Genomic DNA, 22,708 nt, shown 5'->3' with positions numbered 1-22,708 from the left:
GGAGGGTGCATGGGACAGGTTTTACACCGGGGGCGGTTACAAGGATAGGAGCCAGAGGGTAGGGAAGGTGGTTTGGGGATTTCATAGGGGTGAACTAACAGGTTACGAAGGTTAGGTGGACGGCGGAAAGACACTCTTGGTGGAGTGGGGAGGATTTCATGAAGGATGTATCTCATTTCAGGGCAGGATTTGAGGAAGTCGTATCCCTGCTGGAGAGCCACATTCAGAGTCTGGTCCAGTCCCGGAAAGTATCCTGTCACAATTGGGGCACTTTTGTGGTTCTTCTGAGGGAGGTTCTGAGTTTGAGGGGATGAGGGAGTGGCTCTGGTTATTTGCTTCTGTACCACGTCGGGAGGGTAGTTACGGGATGCGAAAGCTGTTGTAAGGTTGTTGGTGTAGTGGTTCAGGGATTCCGGACTGGAGCAGATTTGTTTGCCACGAAGACCTAGGCTGTAGGGAAGGGACCGTTTGATGTGGAATGGGTGGCAGCTGTCGTAATGGAGGTACTGTTGCTTGTTGGTGGGTTTGATGTGGACGGACGTGTGAAGCTGGCCATTGGACAGATGGAGGTCAACGTCAAGGAAAGTGGCGTGGGATTTGGAGTAGGACCAGGTGAATCTGATGGAACCAAAGGAGTTGAGGTTGGAGAGGAAATTCTGGAGTACTTCTTCACTGTGAGTCCAGATCATGAAGATGTCATCAATAAATCTGTACCAAACTTTGGGTTGGCAAGCTTGGGTAACCAAGAAGGCTTCCTCTAGGCGACCCATGAATAGGTTGGCGTACGAGGGGGCCATCCTGGTACCCATGGCTGTTTCCTTTAATTGTTGGTATGTCTGGCCTTCAAAAGGGAAGAAGTTGTGGGTCAGGATGAAGCTGGCTAAGGTAATGAGAAAAGAGGTTTTAGGTAGGGTGGCAGGTGATCGGCGTGAAAGGAAGAGCTCCATTGCAGCGAGGCCCTGGACGTGCGGAATATTAGTGTATAAGGAAGTGGCATCAATGGTTACAAGGATGGTTTCCGGGGGTAACAGATTGGGTAAGGATTCCAGGCATTCGAGAAAGTGGTTGGTGTCTTTGATGAAGGATGGGAGACTGCATGTAATGGGTTGAAGGTGTTGATCTACGTAGGCAGAGATACGCTCTGTGGGGGCTTGGTAACCAGCTACAATGGGGCAGCCGGGATGGTTGGGTTTATGAATTTTGGGAAGAAGGTAGAAGGTAGGGGTGCGGGGTGTCAGTGGGGTCAGGAGGTTGATGGAGTCAGGTGAAAGGTTTTGTTGGGGGCCTAAGGTTCTGAGGATTCCTTGAAGCTCCGCCTGGACATCAGGAATGGGATTACCTTGGTAAACTTTGTATGTGGTGTTGTCTGAATGCTGACGCAGTCCCTCAGCCACATTCTCCCGACGATCAAGTACCACGGTCGTGGAACCCTTGTCCGCCGGCTCTTCCATATATCCTCTCTTCCCGTTACCCACCAGGCCTCAATCTCCGCTAATTTCAAGTTGCCACCACTCATACCTCACCTGTCATTCAACAACATCTTTGCCTCTGCACTGCCGCCTCGACTGACATCTCTGCCCAAACTCTTTGTCTTTAAATATGTCTGCTTGTGTCTGTATATGTGTGGATGGATATGTGTGTGTGTGCGCGAGTGTATACCCGTCCTTTTTTCCCCCTAAGGTAAGTCTTTCCACTCCTGGGATTGGAATGACTCCTTACCCTCTCCCTTAAAACCCACATCCTTTCGTCTTTCCCTCTCCTTCCCTCTCCTTCCCTCTTTCCTGATGAGGCAACAGTTTGTTACGAAAGCTTGAATTTTGTGTGTATGTTTGTGTTTGTTTGTGTGTCTGTCGACCTGCCAGCACTTTCATTTGGTAAGTCACATCATCTTTGTGTATATATAAACAAAGATGATGTGACTTACCAAACGAAAGCGCTGCCAGGCCGATAGACACACAAACATACACACAAAATTCAAGCTTTCGCAACCAACGGTTGCTTCACGTGGAATGTTTCCCTCTGTGTGTGTGTGTGTGTGTGTGTGTGTGTGTGTGTGTGTGTGTGTGTGTGTGTGTGTGTGTGTGCTTTCAGTCTCTCTTTTCAGGATGTTTTTCTGCCATTAAACTAGCCTATTGAGTGCACAGTTATCCATTGTGTGTAATGCACTGCCACTCCTCAAATTCACATCTGTATGGTGAGAACAGCACCGTAACACAGGTGTTGCTGAGGGAATGTATGAGACTTCATAGTACTATCAGACTAGTGGACATGTTCGAGGGCAGTTCTACCTATGCAGTTTAGAGAAAATTGTGGTGAGGGGGCTAAGGTATCCAAATAGCACGGGGTGCTCTAACACTACCCCACTTGGATTACGGAAGCCTGGCCTATAATTTGGCAGGCCTTATGATAATACATCATGTAGTTGAACACTGTGGGGCCAGACCTGCAACTGGCAGCTGGTGGTTGGGTCCTGTAGACTGTCTTCTGACAGAAGGCAGACATCCCCTTAGAGATTCGACAGCTACAACTATTACTTAACTCTGCTGTCTAACAGCTTATCTTCAAACACCCTTCAGACCAACATACTCCTGATATCTGCTACTCTACAACACAGACATGTGACTCTTTATCACAATAATTCTCATAACACACCAACTTGGAGGGTCCCTTGCCCACAACTTCACCTAAATCTGTGCCCCAGGCTGAAATACATTACTAACCCATCTATTCTATTGTGACTGTTTTATTCAACAGTGAATGAATTACGGAGTTAGGAAATAATTTGTCGATAAATCGTGTGTTGATGGCCAAATGGGCTCTGCCCCTGCCCACACAGGTGACAATGAACAGCAGTCCCTATAGAAATGTATTGTGTTTACTGCACAACCATTTGCCATTATGTGAGCTCTTAGATACATCTGCATCTGATCACATGAGTCTTACCTAATTTGCAGTGATGGACTGAGCAGTTTACAAGATATAATTCAGTGCTACCCCCACACCCACAAGTTTTGTCCGCTGCAGACCTTCTCTCTGAGCTCCAAAACACTGGAAGGCTGATTCTATTTATCTGTGCCCCTAGCCAAGTCAGAATCCCAAGAAATGAACTCGCAGATTATTTGGCCAAAAGGACTACCAAAAAGAACAGCCTAGAATTTTAAAGATACCAGCCTCATACTTATGGAAAACACTATCACAACAACTTCTAGGGCCATGGTAAATACTTGGGGCATACGAAATCCAAAGGGCAAGCAATTTTACCAGTAAAGCCCAAAAGTGATGGGAGCACTAAGAAATAAGTCAATGAGGCAAAAATACTGGCCCCTTGACAACCTCAATGACAACTCTTCTGGATGCAGAATGGGATATAAGTCCATGGCACACTGTATGTTGGCCGTTTGTTTAAAATTGCTGGAAAGACATGTGGCCTTGTTTGGCCGGTGAATCACCAGCAGAGGAGTGGCCTACAGATGAGACAAAACAGAAGAAATGATGCTGAACTTCTGCCAACATCATAACTTGACTTTTCATATGTCAAAGTGAATAGGGCAAGGCGAACAAAATTTAGGTACTGGTAACAGCTTAACCTGTTGTTGTTGTGGTCGTCAGTCCTGAGACTGGTTTGATGCAGCTCTCCGTGCTACTCTGTCCTGTGCAAGCTTCTTCATCTCCCAGTACCTTTTGCAACCTACATCCTTTTGAATCTGCTTAGTGTATTCATCTCTTGGTCTCCCTCTACAATTTTTACCCTCCACGCTGCCCTCCAATACTAATTTGGTGATCCCTTGATGCCTCAGGACATGTCCTACCAACCGATCCCTTCTTCTAGTCAAGTTGTGCCACAAACTTCTCTTCTCCCCAATCCTATTCAACACCTCCTCATTAGTTATATAATCTACCTATTTAATCTTCAGCATTCTTCTGTAGCACCACATTTCGAAAGCTTCTATTCTCTTCTTGTCCAAACTAGTTATCGTCCATGCTTCACTTACATACATGGCCACACTCCATATATGGCCACACTCCATATAAATACTTTCAGAAATGACTTCCTGACACTTAAATCTATATTCGATGTTAACAAATTTCTCTTCTTCAGAAACACTTTCCTTGGCATTGCCAGTCTACATTTTATATCCTCTCTACGTCGACCATTGTCAGTTATTTTGCTCCCCAAATAGCAAAACTCGTTTACTACTTTAAGTGTCTCATTTCCTAATCTAATTCCCTCAGCATCACCCGACTTAATTTGACTACATTCCATTATCCTCGTTTTGCTTCTGTTGATGTTCATCTTATATCCTCCTTTGAAGACGCTATCCATTCCAAATGGAGACATAGGCTTCAAAATTTTCTGCCTGGTCCAAGGTATTTTCAAACAGCTGGTCATATTACCACAGCAAAGAGTATAAATCTTGAAACGATTGGAATGCAAAAATGTGAAAGGCCAACAGTTAATTTACTATTAACAACACAAGCTACTTTTCCACATTCTTATAATCTGCTGACATGGAGAACTGCCCCTGCAATGGAATATGCTGTTTACTATAGGACTGTCCAAGAGCCCTTATGTGTCTAGGTTAATTAGCCTGACCATTGCTCTCATGTCTACCTTAAACTTATTGTTACATTCCATTCTGGATTTTCCATTGTTTGATTAAACTTAATTGGCTGCTCATTCACAACCAAAGTAAGTGTAATATGCTGGGTGATACTTGGGGAGTGTTGGAGACTGCATCTGAGTCCAGGTAAAGCACTGGGGCCTCTCATGAATGTCTTGCAGTTTACTGACTGTCACAAACTGATGCCAAATGGTCTTCTTTCTGGCTTACCCCATACATGCTGTCAACTATGCATGAACAATCCTATCTAATATGCACATCAAATGAATACAGGGGTAGGACTACTGAATTGCCCGTGGAGTGTAAACTGATGCGGAGAAAGAGTGCAATCAGTGTTGCGAGGAATGACAGTGACTCTTCGACTTACTTGCACTGACTGAGCTTACTGAGGGCAAAGCTGGACAGCAGCGTGATGTCGCCATATATGAATTGTCAAAGGCACCATCACATGGCAGCTCAGCAGAGGGCACAATGGTCTTACCAATACCTCAGGTCGCAGGAGAATGTTCACCAAACTTTGCCACTTGCAAGTTGGTGGAAAGGACATCCTGTGCCACTGCCATATGTTCATGTGATCTGGGCAACTTTCACTAAGAAGAGTCAGACAAGGCCAGTTCCCAATTTGGACTCAGGGTCGAGTGCTGACCAGATGATCATATCCCTAATTAGCAAGTTTGCATATGAGGCAGTACATTGGGACACTCAAACAAGACCCCTGCATGAGGAACATTGCAGGTCAGCGACCCAGGCTGCATACATCTTCCTGGGTCACTTGCGGTTCTGGGTAAACTGCAACGTGCACCAACTACACGGGTTTGATGCCCAAATTACTGAATGAGCAGGTGATGGAGGTCACAGCCTTTGTAAAGGGCTTCAAATGTTGGACAATTTTGTAAAACCTTGCACTTCTGCGAAACAACAAGACAGCCATGTAGGTTGAATTGATGATAAGCCCTACCTGCCCCTACAGGAAGAATCGGCACAGGTAAGTCTTCCTCTTTCTGTAGACTCATCAAAACTGGCAAATGATGTTGGAGGTGGTCAGGAGAAGGCTTCTGTTTAGGTTTCTGGCCTGCTGCCAGTGTGGCATTAGAGCGTATCAGTTCTGCATTCTGTTTGAGCAGCTCATGCAGCTGCTCCAGCCTGATGCTCTTGCTTCTGGAGGCGTAACTGTTCCTGTCAGCATTGCATAAATACCAGGTCCTTGGTGGCCATAAATTAATACTATGAAAAAAATAAAAATGTCACATGCATAAGAACATTATCAGTCTCCTGTTTTGTATTTGCGCAGGCATGATAATGTCGCAAAACCATCCTGTTGACTTGCACAAATGTCACAATTGTAGCTGATGGTGGTTACTTGACCCTGGAAAAAGGGGCTGGATCATGGAAGAGGAAAAACTCGATGTGTGGGTCACTCTGTGGGGGAGCAGTGTGTCCAAATACAGCATAGAGACTGGCACAGAGAAAAGCACAGAACTTGACCACCACAGATGACCAGAACAACTAGCGTATGGAACCAAGAGCATGGTGCAGTGTGAAAGACAGGTCTGTGTTAGTCGATCTCATTGTAAGAAGTGACTGGCACGATTTATCACCACCAACGAGTAAACATTTTAGTCAATGGTGTTGTGCATACGAGTCTCTGTGTACGTTGTCTGTGGTAGCTTTTCATACAATTCTGCTGCGAGACCCACGACAGCTTGTGTGTCCTTTTATATGTCCACAGATGGAATACTAATATGTCCAAGCAGTCAACATAGTTTTAGACTTTATCTGACAGTGTGACTTAACCATATTTGAAGATCAGACAATGTAACCTTGTTTGTCACCTCCTGAGGGGCTTCCCCATGGCTGGTGATTTGGTGTGGCACCTCCCTTTAATTTGTTTATTCTTCTACATCCCCCATCAATTTTACTAAGAGTGTTACTTTATTTACTCCTACCATTAAAATATCTCAAGTCCTTTATAATTCACTGTTGCCCGAAGGTGGGATGCAGAAAGATATCATCTCATCACTTGGTATTTCCCTGAGGACATTGACGTGTTTTCAGCTAGCCTACTTCCCCCATCTCAGGGTACTTTATAGCTGGTTGCATCCACTGATTCTATTTTTGCATCCCAAATGAACATCTAATGGTAGTTCTGGCTCTCCATCTCATTTACTTAAGAATAATTTTATTGCTTTGACACTCCCAGGATAGAGGAACCAATGAAATGGTAGTTTTGTCCCTAAAACTCGTTAATGAATCAATCCGTATAGCACAACATTGTTCATTGTTGTTGGCCATACTGGCCAGCATGCTTCGTCACTGGATTGTTTCATGTGTCCACACTCACAGGTTCGTGGTGGCAATTCATAGTTGTGGACGTTTTGTGTTTCTACAGGGAGCCATAGAGGGCCAAAAATTATGTTAGAAGACAGATTTTAATTTGTACATTAAATAACTTACGATTTTGTGTGTAAGTACTACTATGAGAGGATGAGATTGACAGGAGGGAAAAGCATGGTAGGTTGCATCAAACCAGTCATAAGACTAAGAGTTTTCTTGTGTGGTTAGTGTATGTGGTTGAATCCAGGAATGTGGGAGGTTGTTGCATGAGATAAATGTTTGTGAATCAGTCTTAATGAAACATCCCCCTCCTTCTCACACACACACACACACACACACACACACACACACACTTTCAGCTGCAGTAAATATAAAGTTACCATAAGAAAATTGCTGGCAGAAAATGCAATGAAAGAGATACAGAGATACGGCAGTTTCTCACAAAGCAGAGGGGGGGCGGGGGGGGGGGGTGATGTAGACTTGCTGTAATGCACTGAACATACAAATTTATGGAGAAATAAATTATTTTGAAGCTGAAAGGTCCATTCTTCCTGAGATCGCCTTCATACAGCTATTTATGTAGTAGTGTGACAATAACATCCTTCACTGTTTTGTCACCTCATTTCTGTGAATAAAATGCATATTTTTTTTTTTTTTTTTTACAGGTTAGCCATTGTAGCAAACAAAGCCTTGACTCATCAGTTCTCTTTGTTTTTGTTATTAAAAACATTTCAGTTATTCACATTACTGTGAATCTTTTCAGTGCTTTCTCTGTATTTCATTTTATGTTTTGTTTATGCAATGTCATGTTTAAAGTGCTTTTTCTGTTACAGATCAGAAAGTGGACTGAAGTGTTATGATCAGCTTCGTCGACGTTCAAGAGAAAGTAGGCAACAGAAATCGGATTGTATTGAAATGCTCAAGATTGTCTACAGCTGTTTAAAACGAAGAGATGCTTTGTTAAGAGACAAGGCATTTTCTGAACAGTTAACGTAAGTTTGCAAACAATGTAAAACAGATATGTGAGTCATGTTTATGAGAGTAAATCAGTAATACTGTCAGACTCTTGAAATTGTTTCGTTGTGCGTCATCCATTTAAAAAAATAAAAAGAAAAAAGTGTAGAGTTAAATAGCTACATTACAAGGGGAACCTTTGAAACTTTAATTTCTTCATCCTGACAGTGGAGTTGGATGACTTCACAGAGGTATATTGGGAGGGAGGTGGGGGCAATAAACATTTAACTGTTCTCTCTCATTTGCACCCTCTGCCAGGCACTTAAATGTGATTTGCAGAGCATCCATGTAAGTAACCAGATGCAGAGCAAACCACACAGTTTTGCTGTCAGATACTTGTGGACAGAAATAAAGAAGCATAATATTATTTAATGTTATTTTAGATGTAAGTAATTTAACCCTCGAATTCCCCCTGCAGGTCCGGGGTAAGAATAGGCCCGAGGTATTCCTGCCTGTCGTAAGAGGCGACTAAAAGGAGTCCCTCCCCCTCAAGGGGGTAGTTAGCGCCTGCGTCCGGAGACGGACGGTTCCACGACCTCTATTTGCGGTCATTTTGCTTTTTCACTTCTCGTTTCTTCCTTTCTTTGGTTGGTTCCTTTCTTTGCTCTTCTCCACCTCACTGTCTTCCTTACTCTTTCCCCTGCATAATCTCCTTGCCTTCTCATTGCCTTCTTCTCCTTGCCTTCTCATTGCCTTCTTCTCCTTGCCTTCTCATTGCCTTCTTCTCCTTGCCTTCTCATTGCCTTCTTCTCCTTGCCTTCTCCTTGCCTTCTCATTGCCTTCTTCTCCTTGCCTTCTCATTGCCTTCTTCTCCTTGCCTTCTTCTCATTGCCTTTTCTGGTCTCCGCCTCGGCGTTTGAGACACTGTCCTCTCTCTCTCTCTCTCTCTCTCTCTCTCTCTCTCCTTTTTCCTCTTCTTCCTTCCTCCCTGTGCGCGCCTGAAGGCCGACCCACGCGTTCGCACGCATAGCCGGTGACGGGGTAACGCGTAATTCCCCGCCCTGGGTAGACATGTAAGGCACGCGCGTACCCCCTGGTAAAGGCCAGGCCCGGGGAGGGGTGATTGCCTGAGCTGATACCTTCTGACCATGCCGATTGGTCCCTCCGTCTGTTTCTCGGGAGGTGTGACCTGAGGTGTAAACATTCAGCTAAGGCTGGAGTGCCCTCTGAGAGGGTCCCCACAAGGAAGGAGCGCGCCATCGGAGACGCTGGCAATCATGGGGGATTTCTCCGCAATGGATTTCACTCCATCTCTCTCGACTTCTGCCCAAAAACGGAAACGTGACCAGCTACCAGTGACAAAAGTACTACCGCCTGCCCCACAGTTCCTCGTCGTTTCTCGATCTGAGGACGGAAAGGATTTTTCCTCTGTCAACCCTTTCGTTATCCAGAAGGGCGTCGATGCCATAGCCGGATCTGTCAAATCCTGTACCAGGTTGCGTAACGGTACCTTATTACTTGAAACTGAGAGCGCCTTTCAGGCACAAAAACTGCTTCGGGCCACACTCCTGTACACATTCCCTGTCCGGGTGGAGGCTCACCGAACTTTGAATTCATCTCGTGGTGTGGTCTACACTAGATCCCTCGACGGTTTGACTGACGAGGAGATTCAATCTTTCCTCGCTGAGCAGGGCGTGACGGCTGTCCATAGGGTCATGAAAAAGGTCAACAATGACCTTGTACCGACCCGGACACTTTTTTTGACCTTCGATAGTGTTCAGCTGCCATCGCGCATCAAAGCGGGCTACGAGGTTATTTCTGTTCGCCCCTATGTCCCGACACCTACGCGCTGCTACCAGTGTCAGCGTTTTAATCACACTCGCCAGTCTTGTTCCAATGCGGCTAAATGTGTCACTTGTGGCAGGGATGCCCATGAGGGTGACTGTCCACCTCCGTCTCCTCGTTGTGTGAACTGTCAGGGTGACCATGCTGCATCCTCCCGCGACTGTCCTGTCTATAAGGAAGAACGCTGTATCCAGGAAATTCGGGTCAAAGAGAAAGTGTCCACCTCGGCTGCTCGCAAGCTATTGGCTAGTAGGAAGCCCACGCTGCTCCCAGCGGGGAAATACAGTACTGTCCTCGCCTCTCCTCGGACTACCAGGGAGGTGGCAACCCAGACCTGCGATCTGACCTTCAGCACCACGGTCGTCCGTTCGGCCAGTGCTAAGATCGCGCGGTCGACGTCTCCTCTTCGTCCCATCACCCCACAGACACCAGCCCCTTCATCAGCTTCTGCTAAGACGAAGACCCAGAAGTCAGATGCACGGGCCTTCAAGAAGGAACCGTCCCGTGCAGACTTCCTACGTACCTCGACCTCCCAGCCTTCGTCCGGTACTTCCACCAAACGACCATCCAAGAAGGCTAATAGGAAGCACAGTTCTCCTTCTCCGCCACGGCGCATTTCTTCTCCTGCGCCACCCAGCGGTTGCCGCCCCAGGCCGTCATCCCTTTCGCCTGGCCGCACCGCTGGTAGCCGAACATCTGGCCGTTCACCGGCGGAGGAAGCTCCCCCTCCCGGCCATCTTCCCAAGATGGCCGATGAACCTATAGACACAATGGACGATGACTGTCCGCCTACTGATAGCGACGGCAGTGCTCACTCGAAGCCAGGCCCTCAGCGGCCTTCGAGGTGACCCCTTCTTTCATCTTCCTTTTTTCTTACGATGGCACTTATTCACTGGAATATTCGCAGCATTCGCTCCAACCGAGAGGACTTGAAGTTGCTGCTTCGCTTGCACCGTCCGCTCGTCGTAGCCCTCCAGGAAACGAAGCTACGCCCATGCGATCAAATTGCCTTGGCACACTACACCTCTGTGCGTTTTGACCTACCCCCTGTGGTAGGTATCCCAGCTCATGGAGGGGTTATGTTGCTGGTCCGGGATGATATTTACTACGATCCCATCACGTTGCACACCGGCCTGCAGGCAGTTGCCATCCGCATTACTCTCCCCACTTTTACATTTTCCATTTGTACCGTTTACACTCCATCGTCGTCTGCCGTTACCAGGGCAGACATGATGCAACTTATTGCTCAGCTACCTGCACCATTTTTGTTAACTGGAGACTTCAATGCCCACCATCCCCTTTGGGGCTCTCCAGCATCCTGCCCGAGGGGCTCCCTGTTAGCAGACCTTTTCAACCAGCTCAATCTCGTCTGCCTCAATACTGGCGCCCCTACTTTTCTTTCGGATACATCTCACACCTATTCCCATTTAGATCTCTCTATATGTACTCCCCAACTTGCACGCCGGTTCGAGTGGTATGCTCTTTCTGATACATATTCGAGCGACCACTTCCCGTGTGTTATCCATCTCCTGCAGCATACCCCCTCTCCGTGCTCATCTAGTTGGAACATCTCCAAAGCAGACTGGGGGCTCTTCTCTTCAAGGGCGACCTTTCAGGATCAAACATTCCCAAGCTGCGATAGTCAGGTCGCACACCTCACGGAAGTCATTCTCTCTGCTGCTGAATATTCCATCCCTCACCCTACTTCTTCTCCATGTCGCGTACCGGTCCCCTGGTGGACCGCAGCATGTAGAGACGCTCTACGTGCTCGTCGACGTGCTTTACGCGCCTTTAAACGCCACCCTACAGTGGCGAATTGTGTCAATTATAAACGATTACGTGCACAGTGTCGTCGTATTATTAAAGAAAGCAAGAAAGCCAGCTGGGCTGCTTTCACAAGCACCTTCAACAGTTTTACTCCTTCTTCTGTTGTCTGGGGTAGCCTGCGCCGGCTATCTGGCACTAAGGTCCACTCACCAGTTTCTGGCTTGACGGTCGCGAATGACGTCCTTGTGGCCCCTGAGGCTGTCTCCAATGCCTTCGGCCGCTTTTTCGCAGAGGTTTCGAGCTCCGCTCATTACCACCCTGCCTTCCTCCCCCGCAAACAGGCAGAGGAGGCTAGGCCACCTAACTTCCGCTCCTCGAATCGTGAAAGTTATAATGCCCCTTTCACCATGCGGGAACTCGAAACCGCACTTGGCCGATCACGGTCCTCCGCTCCAGGGCCTGATTCTATTCATATTCAGATGCTGAAGAACCTTTCTCCTGCGGGTAAAGGTTTTCTTCTTCGTACTTACAATCGCATCTGGATTGAGGGACATGTTCCCGCATGCTGGCGCGAGTCTATTGTTGTCCCGATTCCTAAGCCGGGGAAGGACAAGCACTTGCCCTCCAGTTATCGACCCATCTCGCTTACCAGCTGTGTCTGTAAAGTGATGGAGCGAATGGTTAACTCTCGATTGGTTTGGCTGCTCGAGTCTCGACGCCTACTTACCAATGTACAATGTGGATTTCGTAGGCGCCGGTCTGCTGTTGACCATCTGGTTACCTTGTCGACCTTCATTATGAATAACTTCTTGCGGAAGCGCCCGACCTCGGCTGTGTTCTTTGATTTGGAGAAGGCTTACGACACCTGTTGGAGGGCGGGCATTCTCCGCACCATGCATACATGGGGTCTTCGCGGTCGCCTCCCTCTTTTTATTCGTTCCTTTTTAATGGATCGACAGTTCAGGGTACGTGTGGGTTCTGTCCTGTCAGACACCTTTCGCCAGGAGAATGGGGTACCACAGGGCTCAGTTTTGAGCGTCGCTCTCTTCGCCATAGCGATCAATCCAATAATGGATTGCCTCCCAGCTGATGTATCAGGCTCCCTTTTCGTGGACGATTTTACCATCTATTGCAGCGCGCAGCGTACGTGTTTCCTGGAGTGCTGTCTTCAGCGTTCTCTTGACCGTCTTTACTCGTGGAGTGTCGCCAATGGCTTCCGTTTTTCTGCCGAGAAGACGGTCTGTATTAACTTCTGGCGCTACAAAGAATTTCTCCCACCGTCTTTACGACTTGGTCCCGTTGCTCTCCCATTCGTGGAGACAACAAAATTTTTGGGTCTTACATTTGACAGGAAACGTAGTTGGTCTCCACATGTGTCTTATTTGGCTGCCCGTTGTACCCGTTCTCTCAATGTCCTCCGTGTTCTCAGTGGTATGTCGTGGGGAGCGGATCGAACCGTCCTCCTTCGCCTATATCGGTCGATCGTCCGCTCCAAGCTGGATTATGGGAGCTTCGTATACTCCTCTGCACGGCCATCCATCTTACGCCGCCTCAACTCCATACAACATCGGGGTTTACGACTTGCGATCGGAGCGTTTTATACTAGTCCCGTCGAGAGTCTTCATGCTGACGCTGGTGAGTTGCCACTCACCTACCGGCGCGATATGCTGCTTTGTCGGTATGCCTGTCGGCTACTGGCAATGCCTGACCACCCATCTTATCGTTCCTTTTTTGATGACTCTCTCGACAGTCACTATGGGTTGTATGTCTCCGCCCTGCTACCCCCTGGAGTTCACTTTCGTCGCCTCCTTCAACACCTTCATTTTTCACTCCCTGCCACCCTTCGAGTGGGCGAGAGCCACACGCCACCTTGGCTCCAGGCTCAGGTTCGCGTCCACCTTGACCTCTGCTCACTCCCGAAGGAGGTTACCCCCGATTCAGTCTACCACTCCCGTTTTGTCGAACTTCGTTCGAAGTTCATTAATACGACCTTCATTTATACAGATGGCTCTAAGACCAATGACGGGGTCGGGTGTTCTTTTATTGTCGGGGCACAAAGTTTCCAATATCGGCTCCATGGCCATTGTTCGGTCTTCACAGCTGAGCTCTTTGCCCTCTACCAGGCTGTCCTTTACATCTGGCGCCACCGACATTCTGCATATGTCATCTGCTCTGATTCCCTGAGCGCTATCCAGAGCCTCGGTGATCCGTACCCGGTTCACCCTTTCGTGCACCGGATCCAACGCTCTCTTCAGCAGCTGGTGGACGTCGGTTCTCCGGTTAGCTTTATGTGGATTCCTGGCCATGTCGGTATCCCTGGGAACGAAGCTGCAGATGCCGCGGCCAAGGCTGCGGTCCTCCAGCCTCGGACAGCTTCTTGTGGTGTCCCTTCGTCAGATTGTAGCAGGGTAATTTGTCGGCGCATTGTCTCGCTGTGGCATGCCGATTGGGCTGCACTTTCAGACAACAAGCTTCGGGCCTTGAAAGCTCTACCCGTGGCTTGGACGTCCTCCTCACGCCCTTCTCGGCGGGAGGAGGTAGTTTTGGCCCGGTTGCGAATTGGCCACTGCCGGTTCAGCCATCGCCATCTGCTGACTGCTGCGCCGGCGCCGTTCTGCCCATGTGGGCAATTGCTGACGGTCCGCCACATTTTAACGTCGTGTCCGAATTTTAACACCCTACGTCTCGATATTGGCCTGCCATGTACTGTAGAAGCCATTTTAGCGGATGACCCACGAGCAGCTGCTCGCGTTCTTCATTTTATCAATTTGACAACCCTCTCAAAGGACATTTGATTATGCTGTTTTCTTTTTTAATCCTATGCCTGTCAGTATGTCTTTCATCGTGTTCTCCGTTTTGTTGCTGTTTTAAACTTGTGACTCGCGGTGCATTCCTAAAGTAGTCTGGGCGCTAATGACCGTTGACGTTGTGCGCCCTAAAACCACAAAAAAAAAAAAAAAAAAAAAACCTCGAATGGGCACACCTATGTGTAAAGTGTGCCAACCACGTGTAACATTGCCTTGTACTGTTCCATTGTTGTTTTACAATTGTGACCCTGTACTTATGCCTTTCTTATTGCTTCAACTAATTTTGTCATCATGTCCAAGTGACCAGCAGTAATGTAAAATAAACAACGAGCTAGGTGAGAAAAAATTTATGATCTGTGCAATGAAATGTCAGATTCCGAGGTAGCTGTACAAGCCCATAATGAGGCAGTTGTCTGCAATGTAATTAGTAATCAAATAAGCGTTTTGGTGGGATCTGATGCAACTGTGCTGTGTAATGCTCTGAGTGGGTCATTACTATGAGGTTACATTTGTCTGCAGCAACAGAATGATACAATGAAAGTTTATTTTATTAGTGTTTAATTGAACAGTGATTTAGCTGATACAATATAAGTTTATTGTATCATTGTTTAATTAAACAATAATTAAACTGATTTTGGTCGTACATGTTTACCTTGGTAGCATAAAGATGGCTATTCACTACATGTGTACAAAGTACGCCACATGCTCTCTCATGTTATGAAAATTGACATGGCCGAGCAAGAGTTGTACATCCATCTGTTTTATAAAAAATTGAACATATTTTTGTAAGCAATCAGTATATCGTTTGCTGTGTAACTCATACATTCAACTTAATGTAGCCAAAATATAATGTTAGAGACTTTGTTATTGCTCAGTGCTAGTTCATGATTTATTAGATATCCAAAATAAGCATTAGTTATTAGACAAACACAGTAACTGTTTTAGATGATTGGGATCACATAATACAATTTATGTCATAGCTTCAAGGAAACAGTTGCAATAGTACATAAATCTCAGTTACTTATAAAATTTATCATTTAATAATACAGTACAGATTTGAAGATGATATACTCCTCTGAAGGAATTCTTTGAGACTACAGACTTGTTTCATAATAAAAAACTCTTCCAGTGCCATTTGGAAGCACCTTGCTTTTAAACTTCTTAATGACATTGGTTGTTTTGATCCCCACATAACAGGAGCTGTTATCTGCAACTTGTGTGTTATGCTTTGCCAGGTGATATTCCCAAGTTAGATTTACAAATGTGTAATGATAGCTGTGCGAGTTATTTCTTTCTCATAGACATTTGTTTACTTAAGTCATTATAAATCTGACTGCATCCACTCTCCACTGCCTTATTTTACGGACAATTGCTCTGTTCATATGTTGGGCTGTAGCCTATCACCATACTTAAATTCCATATGTGTAATATGGAAACATTATTGCAAAATATATCATACACCTATGTTCATAGTTGAAAACTTGTGATGATGTCCTTATTGTATTAGCTGAGTTTCGTAATTTTTGGTACAAAAATCAATGTGAAACTTGTATGAGAAGTAGATGTCTACCATCCCACCATGAAAGCTGTTTCCTCCAATTTTACATTGCCTGACAAAAACATTAAACAACCAGTAGGTGGGGTCAAATGTCAATTTAAGTTTGTACACATGCACACCATCTGGAGTTATGTAATTGATTAGAGTTGCAAATCTCTGTACAGTAGAATTGTTTGTGTTTAGTGTTGCTACCAGATCTAGTGGGGTATATAAGGCATGTGAGATGTTGAGTGGTTACAGTGAAGGATACAGAAGTGCTGCTTACTTGTGTTAGATAACATTACTGTTATCTGACAGACTTTAAAGAGGGTCTTATGGTAGGTCTCCATTTGGCTGGCTGGTTGAATCAGACAATATCCAGATTTGTGGGGCATTTAGATGTGACAGTGGCTATTGTTCGACCACTCGGGATGTGGTGACAATTATACACATTATCAAGGTTCCTGTCAACTATGTCTGACTGCTTCAAGGGAGGATTGCTGTATTGTGCACCAAGCACATCTAAACTCCTTCACATTGGCACTGCCATCCACTAACCAATAATGAACTTCTTGTAACATTCTGCATCATCCTGCACAATTGATTGGAGACTACTAGTAGCCACACTAGGGAATTACGATTCAATGCACAGGTTGACGTTAACACTACAACAAAAACGGGTGCATTTGGAATGGTATCATCACCGAGAAGCATGGACTGCTGATGAATAGTGTCATATTCTGTTCAGTGATGAATCGTGGCTCTGCAATACCCCAGATGGCCATCACGGTAAGCATGGGGATGATCTTGTGAGAGGTCCCATTCATCTAGTGTTTTGGAGGGAGTCAACAGTGGCAGTGTTTCTCCTGGTGTCATCGTATGAAGAACCATTGGCTATGTCTTCCGTTCACAGCTGATAGTGACTGAGGTAACTCATAGCACATTGGTACCGAGTGTCTGCAATGTCTCCCTGAAGTGGCAAGATCCGTGTGTCTTGTCTTGCACGCTTGAAAGGTTGGCAGCACATGCAAGTCTTGCCTGCAGTGATAGAGTGACAATGTACCATGTGCGTTACAGCTGTTAGTTGTGTTATTGTCTAGCTCTTGTGTACGCTGAGTGTGGTGAGACTGCATACTCTTGCAGAGAGAGTGTTTTTAGTAGAAGAGGTTTTCTGTGCATGAGGAAGCATTACGGAGCATGTGAAGTGGCAATTTATTTTGTGTGTTCCTGCTTCGAGGTGTCCACATTGTGACACTGTAGGTGATTTTATTTGCAAATTCCAGACAACAGGTTCAGTTAATTCTACACCATGAACCGGTATGCCCACAATTTTAGCTGAGTGGAAGCTTGACAACATTTCGGACATTATGTTATGGAGTCCAGCAAAGTCAGTGAGGAGCTTATCGCAAGAGGCAAAGGTCTCTTGTAGGACAGCACATAATGCTGTAACCAAAGAACTGGGGATGTACCCATATAAAATTATAAAATTACAGCTGTGCAGCTATTACATTATATGGACCATTCATAACAAACAGTTATTGTGAATGGTTTCAGGAATTTGTTAACTGACAAGTTGCTGTTTTAAATAAAACCTTTTTCACTTACAAGGCTTGGTTTCACCTATCTGGCAACATTAATTCCCAAAATTCATGAATTGGGTCATCAGAAAATCCATGTGTCTTAAAGAGAAACACCATTGCACACAGAGAGAATCAGTGTGTGGTAATGGTAGTGCAAATTATAGGTCCGATCATGTTCCTTACTACTGTCACTTCGGATGTTATTGTTGGCAGATAATTTATCTATTTATTGCCCTACTAAATGAAAATGAGATCAGTTGTTCATGTTTCCAACAAAACAATGCTTCTGCTCATACAGCACACCAGTCCCTATGACTTTTAGAAAAAATCTTTGGCATCAGAGTAATTACGAAAGGTCTCTGACCTCCGTGCTCATGTGACCTCTGTGCTCACCGGATCTGTCTCCACTCGACTATTTCCTCTGAGGTCAGCTGTTGAAATAATTCATTGCCTGCATTCAATTATACATGAAACATTTCCAGCACCTACTGTGATATTGGTGAGTACAATGTATTTGATTGTAATTATTACAGATAATTTATTTCATAGGTTTAATTGTGATAAGTTAGAATCCCAACACAACTGCAGCAGCTAGCAGCAAATCCTGGCTACAGCTTATAGAGCAATACGAATGTGCTGTCAATCTTACACATCCCACAAGGTGAGACGCTTGGTGCTTGATGCTGCAGAGTGACTTTGTGGACACACTGTATGTTACGGACATCTTGTGTTCTCATGTGTTACCTCTGATGCGATGTTATAGTAGTGCCATTTTCCAACAGGACAATGCTTGTCCACACACGGCACGTCTCTATAAGGTGTCTGTGTGATGTTGAGGTGATCCCATCGCCAGCAAGATTCCCAGATCTGTCCCCGACAGAATGTGTGTGAGGTTAGCTTGGATGTCACTCTGTCTGATTGCCAGAATCTAGGTTATCAAGGACCAGTTACAACAGTTGTGTAGCTTGCCTCAGGAGTGGATTCAACGGCTCTGTGACACACTTCCTAATTGAAACAGAGCACACATCCAGACCAGATGAGGGGCAAAATCATGATGAAGAAAGGGCCCATACGGCAAAATTCTGTGTAAATTTGACTCAGTATTCTAATCACTGAAATAACAGCACATACTCTCTGAAACTCGTTGAGTTTCATTTTGTTTTCTGCTCTCCTTCTGGGTGGTTCAATTTTTTTTTAATTTTTTTTTTTATTTTCAGGGAGCACTGTTCTGTGTGGTGATTAGATACAACACACCGCTGCACATCTAGTGGTTTAAGTGAAGTACATTAAAAATGCCTGTATTTTACTAATGTTAAGTGTAGGCTATTACTTGCAAAGTGATTTCTCAAGACAATTAAGGCACCAAAACAATTAATTGCCAAATCATCCTCATTTAATTGCCAGCTAACAGTATTGTTGTATCATCTGTATTGTTAAATAGTGTGCTGTTTTGCACTGTGGGTAGATCACACATTAAACACCTCAGAACAAATCTTTGAACACGTCATACATTGCAGTAGCAAAACTAGAAATATACTTTTTAATAACATAAATATCTTTGTGTTCAATTATCACAATCCTATATCTGCATTGTAGGTGTAATTGTAATAGACATTTCAGTATTTCTCTGATACTGCAAGGAACTCGGTGTGTGAATGAATGAATCTGGTTTATTAACTAGCAGTTTATTAGAAACTGGGCCAGATGTATGTGACAGGTATAGGAACAAACATGCCTCTCTTTCATTGCCATCTAAATCCGTTACAACTGGATGTATTAGATACATAAAGCAGATGAAGTTGTTGTTTCCCCTAATACTTTTTCTTTGATAAAAATGTTTCATCTCAATGATTTCAAGCACTTAGGCAGTTTGCAGTGTTGTCACTGCTGCATTTGTTGTACAATGGTTTGACTTTTGTCAAAATTAATTGATGTGGGAATCTAGCTTTATTTAAACTTACATTAAATAAGTAAACTAGAAAACACAATGAGTGAATGATTGAATTATTTTAAAATAATGGAGGTAATTCTATCCCACCCATATAGACTTTATTCTGTACTTTATTTATGTTTGTAAAATAGTTTTTGTTGATTGTGTTCCACAGCTTTTATAAATCATAGAAATGACATTATGTAATATGTGAAGGCGCTGCACAAATTATTTTGTATTGTACAACCACTTTTGGTCACACTACATTTTCCAGTACAAATTTTTGTTAGTAGCAGGAGTTGCATAACAAACCATAAAACAAATGTTAAAATATAATATTTGTAAATAATTTTTTCATCCAAAGGTAGATGACTGGAGTGTCAAATAAAATATAATAAAAGAAATAATTTGTGGAATAGCTTCATGTCTTAACACAATGTCATTTCTGTGTTCTGGCTTTCAGTAGATGCCAAGAACAGGGTTCATGCATAAGATACCTGAATTGATAAAATGTTTATTAAAAGCATTATTAATTGTATAAGGGTCTACAACGTTTATGTTTTCAGTGTTGTGTTGTAAAAATTTTCCCGGCAAATTAAATGTTTGGAAAGATTTCGGCATTGCAGCCAGTTGTCATACCCTTCATTCCACAATATTTCAACTGAACACTTGCCAGTCATCTTCAGGTGAGCCATCGAAGACTGACAAAGATGTTATCCGCTCCACCTTATATAGCATGCTGATAGTATTGCTGCACATGTGTCAGAGTCACGGTGACAGAAGGACCACACCACCCAGCGGCAGCGCCCTTGCTGGTGGAATTGCAAGGATCAGCTGTCTTCAGTGTTGCCACTTGCTGCAGTTATCGGAGTATTCTGGCGTCTTCGTCTGGAGCAAATCTCGGAGATGATGGGACTCCACGCATTATCCAGCTGATAGCTGCTGTTGCGGTTTATTAGATTTTCCGCAATGTGTATTTCAATGGATTGTTTTATAACGAAGTCCCAAAAAGGTGTTGTGGCCAAAATTAATGTTTTGTGATACTCCATTGAATGTCCATTGCAGTTAAAATGTTCCGCAACAGCAGATTGCTGGGTTGCAGAAGGCGAGTGCAACGTTTATGTTCTATAATATTCTTCCACTGTGTGTGTTTTTTGTCCTATATAGGCCCTAACGCACTGGCAAGGTATTTTGTAAATTCACGCCTTCCACAATAACAAATTATCCTTCACTGATCTCAGCAGGTCCGAAATCTTAGATGATGGGTGTAAAATCACTTTCACCTGGAACTTATTAAGGATTCTTGCTATTTTGTAGGAAATATTTCCAATGGAGGGTGACCACAAAGGATGATCCCTCAAAAACGCATGTTTTGAATGTATAATTTTTGGTCATAGCATGACAGAAAACAGCTCGATTACCTAGTACCCACAATTTTAAAAAACTGATGAATTCCATTGCCACAAGTTATTGCATGAACATCATATTGTACATTTAATTTCCTTAGCTTAAACAGATTTTGTCCAAAGTAGCAATTTTTAATTGTTTATGCCAATTACGTGTGTTTTTGCTCATATTTTGCGGGTTTTAACATTTTTCTCAATTCTGCTTTTTCCTCAGTTGTGCATTTTTTAAGTCTGGACCCCACGAAAATGTAAAACAGTGGATTCACTGTATTTATCTGCAGTATGTCCTCTCTGGACACAGCAACACTGCAAATGCAGCCATTTGTGTTGTTGTGTTAATGGCACCTTTCTGGACACAGCAACACTGCAAATGCAGCCATTTCTGTTGTGGTGTTAATGGCAGCCTACTCATGGGACGGTAATTTCCTAGTCTGGCTGGTGATAATCTCTGAGCAGTGATGCAGGATGACAGAGATTGTTACTGGAAGGCCATTACTTGTTGTCAGATTCAGATACAGATGTGAAGGGGTTAAAATGTGATTTGTGTACAATACAGCAGTCTTCGCTTGTGGTGGTCGGATGTGGTCAACCAAATTCTTGACTAGAATGCTTGTCATCGCATTCGCATGCAGTCCTACATTGGGCTACTGCTACCTTCAGGTGCCTCACAAATCTGGAAACTACACAATTTGACCAACTGTCGAAATGAAGACCCCTTTCCAACTCTGTCATGTGCATATAACGTTGTCTCGCACAAGTACGTGGCGTCTCAGTGTCGTCTACAGTGATCACTCAACATCTGATGCTGTTGACATTCGTATATACTCTACTAGGCCTGGTAACAACATTAAACGTGAACAGTAGTAATGCACTCTCGTGGCCATTCCGTATTTTCACAGAGAATTGCAGCTCTAATCACTTATGTACCCAAAGATTGTGTGTACATGTCTGAAGTTGAATTGACAACTGACTGTGTCTTCTAGGTGCTTCACTTTTCTTGTCAGGCAGTGTAGTTTGTAAACTAAACCAGTGTATATTAGAGTTCCCTATAGTTTACAGTTCTGCAGATATTGACAAACGTATTACTTAATGTTTCAGAACCTAATATATTAAAATGTGGATAATTGCTTGCTAAACATTTGTCATTTTAAAAAGTATTTGGGTTGATGGATATTGCTTCAAGCCACCTGACCCATTTCTTAATATAACAGTTCATTGTATAGATTTAAGTTTATACTTACCAATCTCTTATTTGTGAATCCAGTTATTAAGACTTTCTGTTTTGGATAGAAATTTCTGGCTAGTTGAACCAAATTTCGTGTTCCACTGAAAATATCTTCCACATTATTGTTTCAAGCAAAATTCATCCCAACATAGATCAAGACAGTATATTTTGTGCAGGTGGTGCCCTCACAGATCTTAGCTACATTTCCACAGAAGATTACATCACATGCAATAAAAATTTTGATAATAGCGATATGTTAATTTACAGCTGTTGAAATAGAAAAGGAAACTTTGAATAAACAACAAAAATATATTTAGTCAATCAATAAAGCTCTGAATTATCAAATTGACAAAGATGCCTCAATAAAATCTGCTTGGTTTACAAGTCGTGTAACTATTCAAAGCAAAGACAGATGCTTTACACTTGTAGTGAGGTGGGACAGCAGTTCCAAACGTGGCGGCACCTGCCCCTCATGCCATGTGATGTCAGTTGATCCTGTAGTGGGACAGAGCTGCTATGAACATGCCTTCTGTGCATGGGTCACTCTGGGACTTTCTCGAAGATTCTCGATGCTGCTATTGCATCTATATAAGCAAAAAACTGTGCCAACCCCAACAGTCAGTGGTTTTAACTCTTGATGATGATGATGTGGAGACAGCTACCAAAAGCTCGAGTGACGTGTGGGTTGTAATGTGAGAAGA

The 22,708-nt window shown here is 44.2% G+C and overlaps 1 protein-coding gene across 3 annotated transcripts in view; it reads left to right on the top strand.

The window, feature by feature from the left end:
- Positions 1-22,708, top strand: part of LOC126202996 (inhibitor of nuclear factor kappa-B kinase subunit alpha) — a 159,470-nt gene that overhangs the window by 119,658 nt on the left and 17,104 nt on the right. For all 3 annotated transcript variants that reach the window (XM_049937195.1, XM_049937194.1, XM_049937193.1), the window contains exon 13: positions 7,790-7,948. In XM_049937195.1, the coding sequence (XP_049793152.1) occupies positions 7,790-7,948 (159 nt within the window). The remainder of the gene's footprint in view (positions 1-7,789; positions 7,949-22,708) is intronic.

Source organism: Schistocerca nitens, chromosome 9, assembly GCF_023898315.1.
Source record: "Schistocerca nitens isolate TAMUIC-IGC-003100 chromosome 9, iqSchNite1.1, whole genome shotgun sequence".
NCBI lineage: Eukaryota > Metazoa > Arthropoda > Insecta > Orthoptera > Acrididae > Schistocerca > Schistocerca nitens.
Note: the sequence above shows the minus strand (reverse complement) of the source record. Positions and strands in the feature narration are given on the sequence as shown.